At 43.3% G+C, this 5,568-nt stretch overlaps 1 protein-coding gene across 1 annotated transcript in view; it reads left to right on the forward strand.

The window, feature by feature from the left end:
* Positions 1–5,568, forward strand: part of LOC104496462 (pro-neuregulin-1, membrane-bound isoform) — a gene marked incomplete at both ends in the record, with an annotated part of 22,968 nt that overhangs the window by 15,765 nt on the left and 1,635 nt on the right. Inside the window, 2 exons of the mRNA XM_010139586.1 lie at positions 993–1,095; positions 4,416–4,542. Of these exons, the coding sequence (XP_010137888.1) occupies positions 993–1,095; positions 4,416–4,542 (230 nt within the window). The remainder of the gene's footprint in view (positions 1–992; positions 1,096–4,415; positions 4,543–5,568) is intronic.

A 5,568-nucleotide genomic window follows, 5' to 3' on the forward strand; every position in this document is an offset into this window, starting at 1 on the left:
GAATGCAAATCCACATTTCTTAAAGCATCAACAGAGAACACGCCTCTGGTTCAGTGCTCCTTACATAATGTTTCCCTGGCACAGCACGCAGCAATGCTCTCTGCCAGGCATAAGCAAGGCTGGAATGCATGGGTAGCTCCAACCCAAACATCAACAGTGGTGCTAACGTCTTTATAATAGTGAAATATTTATGCTGAACAAGATCGATAACAAGTTGTCATCACTGAGCAAACTGCCAGTGTAGATAGAGCAGTTCCTTTGTTGGACACAAAGAGATGCAAGTAGAAACCCAGCAATTCTCTGATACAAGGCACTGCTGGTAGTTGATATTGCTGTATTTTTGAAGGAGCACTGGAGAAAGAGTGAATACTGCTACCAGAGCTCAAAACCTGTCTTCATTTCCAGTGGTGATAAAACAAGCCAAACTCATGTCTCAAGTGTAGAAGGATATTTTGAAATCTCTCTTTTGAAAGCTCTCTGTAAAGACAGCTGAGATATAAATTGACATGGGAGTCAGAGGGAGGTTGGATATGAAAACAATCCAAAAAAGATAAGGAGAAAATAAATTTCTCTTAAAGCCTGTAAAATTTGCCTTCATTCCAGCTGTCTTTGCAAAGTAAAACTTCCACAGCATTTGCAAATTCATGTTATTACCTCTGTGCATTTCATTTTTATTTCCAGCAAATGCTGAGTGTGTCAATTGTGAAGCTGTTTCTTAGATATTATTATTGTTGACTTAAACAACCAAAAAAACCACAACCTTTTGATTGTAGTTGTACAGATAATTTCCTAGCCCGGGTACTGTGTTAAGAGCTTATGGTGTAGCCCTGTTCTCCTTGCAGTCAATAATAAGTCTGCCTGAAGTGTGGTGGTTGTTTTTTGGTGTGGCTGTGTGAATCTGTGCAGTGATTTGTAGCATGTCAGCTTTTGACTGTGCTCCTTGCCTAGCCATCCTCCATGTTGTGACCTTCTCTGTTTTTGTCCCTTTCTAGAAGCTGAGGAACTGTACCAGAAACGGGTGCTGACCATAACTGGCATTTGCATTGCTCTTCTAGTAGTTGGCATCATGTGTGTGGTGGCCTACTGCAAAACCAAGTAAACTTTTCTTTTTTATACCTGTGATTGTTAGACAGGGCCTTCCCAGTTGACTGTAGATTCTACTTCTCTAAGCATAAGGTTGTATCTGGGTTTTCCCTGGCACAAGCTGAAGAGACAAATCTGTGGCCAGGGTGCTCTGGTCCAAATCAGACGAGAGCAGGTCTCCATGTTCATCAGTAATGCAGAAAAAAGAAAGGTATCTGAAAGGTTTCTCCCCCTTCAAATGTGACTCAAGCAAATTTCACTAAACTGCAATCCTTTATCTATTACTTGTTCAATGAATGAAAAAACTCCAGCACTGGAGTCATGTTGCTCTCCAGCAGTAAATTTTACCTAGCAGGCTAGTTTGTTTGTACTTGAGGCAAGATTAGCAGAGCAAAAAGTTACTAAACACCAAAGGCCAAATAACGGAAAGTGCTCCCAATGTAAAAGTAGGCACTTAAAATGCATTCTGTGAGTCTCTGTAAATTACTGGGGGTGACTCTCTACCACGCATGAGGCACTTTGGACCATAAATTACACTGAACATCAGCAGGATTTGTGCTGCTGAAACTTCTGTCTGCTCTTATAAATCTCCCTATCAAAACACAGAAAACCCTTATCATAAATCTTCCACTTCTCTATAAAACTGATTTACTATTGCAAGGCCTGATTGGCAGCTGGGTTGTTGGTTTTCCTTTTAAGCCTCACCAATAATGAATGTGTTGGTGGGAGTAGCAGGGGAATTATTTGTCCTCCTCAGTGAGAGCCTAGTCACACACACACACTGCTCACACCCACAACCTTGTGCCAGTGGTCAGTGGGGAACAACTGAAACATTAATAAACAGTAATAAAGAATCAGATCAATTACTGCTTTTAGAAATTACAACTGGCAAGCCAGAGGAGCTAAATAATAGCTTTCCTTTAGCTATTATTTCCAGTTCACTGAAATCAGACAAGACATCCCCACGAATTTCAACAAAATTTAATCAGGGTCCTGAAGTACAGCTTTCTGTACTTCTAAGCCCAAAGAATCCATCACGGGTCTGAATGCTTTCTTGCAGTTTATCCCAGTTATTAGCAATCACAGCCAGTCAAAAGTTCAATGTTTTCAAACACAATTGATGAAAGTGAACTGCCAGTTCATGGCCCTCCAAATGCAGCAGTGATGCCAGACTGCTATCTGTGAGATGTTCCTTGCATATTCTTTCCTCCTCATAAGCGAAAACCCAGAAACCGGGGAAATCCAGTAATGTTGTTAGGAGAACACACTAAATAAAATGTAATGGCTTAGATTTTGTTGGTCTCCTTGCAAAAGGAGATTTTGTTGGTCTCCTTTCTGGCCAAATGCTAAGGCAATAGCTTCTGGCACTGAATCTTATTTCGGAGGTGCTTTATTTGCAAGTCTTTTACATTAAGAGAAAGACTTCTCAGAGTGAGTGAAGTACAAATTAGCTTTCCCATTATCCTTTCTTCTCACTTTCCTGTAGTAATTTATTTTTTCAGTAAGTGTCCTTTTACTAGAGGAAAAACAGCACACATGGAAGCATGCTAAATGCAAATACATTCATCACTGAAGGTGAGAAGTAATGTGGTTTTCTAGGGACAAACTCCCAGGCAATATGTGCCAGGATCTCAGACCCATAGAATGCAAGACTCAAACTGCCTCAAGAACCCACTTGCTCTACCACATCAGGGACCTCAGGTTGTCCTCAGCTCCTAAGGTCTCCAAGGTCTCATGAACAGGCATTGTGAAGTCAAGTTAAAGCCTTGTCTGTGTTGTTTCTCAGCCCAGCCAAGTCTTTGGGTAGCTGCTCGGTTGTCTTCTGGCACTGCACTCTCCATACGCCTTAACCACCCATATGTCCTAAGGTGATGTCTGTTATCCTCCAAACACGAAGCTCACATGAACGGTGTACTGCTGAGACAAGAACGTTATACCATTTTGCTCATATCAGTCATGTGGAGTGATATAAATTAAATGTCTTCCACTAGTCAGGTATAGAAACACAGAGAAAATATGTCAAATAGGTGTGTCAAGTCCTGTTTTCTTTGTCCTTAAGCTTTCCTGGCTATCAAGCTTCAACATATTAATTGTTTTCCCTCCCTCTTCCTTTTTGGAAAAGTTGGAATAGTCCCCTTGAGTTCAAAATGGAATTGAAAATGGTTGTATCTTATACTGTCCCACCCTGCCAAAACTAACTGCAGTGCATACAGCTTAGGGAATTGTGTGTATTTTAGCTCTTGCCACAGGCAAGGTCATATTCACTCTAAAGTGAGCTGGAGCCTGCATGCTTCCTTCATTTCCATGCATTCTATGGCAGGATGGTGGAAGTTCTCCACTGTAATCAGAAAAAAGTGGGGAATAATGCAAATTAAGTTTAAAATTAAATAGCTCTTTCTCCAGTTATTTACTTTGGTGTTTTATTTAGTATGTTCTGCATGGTCTTCACAGTACCAGGTTTTACTGTGCTGCAAGTTTTGTTACTGACAGCTTGTAATGGTCTCCTGAAAAGCTCTCTTGAGGAAAGCTAGAGGGATTTGCAACTGGGAAATGAGCAGCTGAGGATGGGGAATACCATCTCAGCCAAAGACCATAACATCTAGTACATGTGGTTGATGGATGGTTCTACTGAATGCATTGGCATCAGACCTGGCATCAACCTGGTAGTCATTAGGTTCCATAGGTTCCATGATTGTTGCTGTAATAAAACATTCTGGAGCTGCCAGGATGGCTACAGGCCCTGGGGCTTCCTCTGCACCCTTCACTTCTTTAACACATTTATGCTTTTGGAGTGCACTGTTGAGTTAGAGGACGAATCCCCTGAAAAAATGTATAGCTGACACATCACAAAGTTCATGGTGTATGCCACATTTTCCAAGGGCCACAAACAAGCCCAGAGCTGAGGCCACCTTGGCTCCCTGTTGTCAATGGAGAAGCATAATCTAGCGGGCTGTCAGAAACCTGGCCATGGATGAGTGAGGGTGTCAAGGTGGGTGGGTGGGTTAAAATCTCTCCCCCTCCTTTCTGAGTGCAGAAAAGAGGTCCTCCTGAGATGGAGCATGGCTTAGAAATGGCTTCCCTCTTCCTCTCACTTTTTCCCATTCCTCTGTGACCTGCTGACTCCTGGATGGGTTCCCACACATTCCCCTCTGCAGGTCCCCGCAGCTCCAGCTGCTATTAGATCTGCAGTCTTCAGAGTTACTCTGAGATCTTGCAGCAGTGGGGAAAGTGCTGGCAAAAAAAGTAGTGTTATTATCATCATCAACAACACGCTGAAAGGTGCAGCTGCTTTCCCTTTATCTATTAAAATAATTTCCGTGTTTCATGCACAGGAAGCAGAGGAAAAAGTTGCACGACCGCCTTCGGCAGAGCCTGCGCTCGGAAAGGAACAATGTGATGAACATGGCCAATGGGCCACACCACCCCAACCCACCGCCGGATAATGTTCAGCTGGTGAACGTAGGTTTTACTGCCCATATTTCAGCCTAGGCAAAGCTCATCCACAGCTTTTGAATTTCTGCGTGCTACAGGCTGGTGACTGAATTCTCTTGGCTTTCTCCACTCATAAACAATTAAGGACTTCACAAAAAATGTGCAGTAAAATGAGATACATTTCTGTAGAGAGCCAGTTTGCATGCAGAGCTGGAGCTGTGCCAGTGAATCTAGAACATGAAAAGCAAGAAAAACACCTAAAAAAAATTACTGTTGGCTCTACAGAAGGGCTAAATGCTGTAGGAATCAATTAATTCAAACACAAGCCTAGCTCTTCCTACTGCCCTTGGCCTGGTGATGGTTGGTGAGTAAAGACAGTCTCCTTGGATCAGGAATGTGATGTTATGAACTCGTGAGTAAAAGTCTGAATGAAGATCTCACCTGGACAATAGCAGTGGCTGAGGAGACAAGGCTGGGACAGATACTTCATCATCCCCCATTAGAATTTCCAAATTAGGAATTTGTCAGAGCAGGGCAGAGAGCTACTGATGAACTGTCGTCTTGGTCTTAAAGACAGGGCTCACACTGCCTTTAGCCACTTGATCCTCCCCTCCCTTTCACGGCAAAGCCTGGTGCCCAGAGGAAACATCAGCTTCCTGCCTACTTGAGCCATCTGTGCTCTCCTGCTCCACCATTACTATACAGCTCATCACAGGGGCGAGCCCCAGCTCTGCTAAATCAATGGCAGCACTCTCCCTCATCTTCCTTAAGGCCAAGACACCTTTTCAGAAGACCTCAGCTTCTAGTATTTTCCCTCAAAAGACCTAAATCCAAGATCAGATTGTTAAGAGAGGGGAAACTAGGATTCCCTACTCAGGAGAATGGAGAGTCCTACCAGCAACAGCACTGAGGGGGCTCCAAATGAAAGCTGTGTGGTAGCTTAGGCACTGCACACCTCCAACCCTATTTCAGAATGCTCTGGCCCATTCTGCAGATCATCCCCTGATGAATAGGTCTGCCCTGGTGCTGCATGGAAAATAGCCACTTCCTGCT

Source organism: Buceros rhinoceros, unplaced genomic scaffold, assembly GCF_000710305.1.
Source record: "Buceros rhinoceros silvestris isolate BGI_N320 unplaced genomic scaffold, ASM71030v1 scaffold41537, whole genome shotgun sequence".
NCBI lineage: Eukaryota > Metazoa > Chordata > Aves > Bucerotiformes > Bucerotidae > Buceros > Buceros rhinoceros.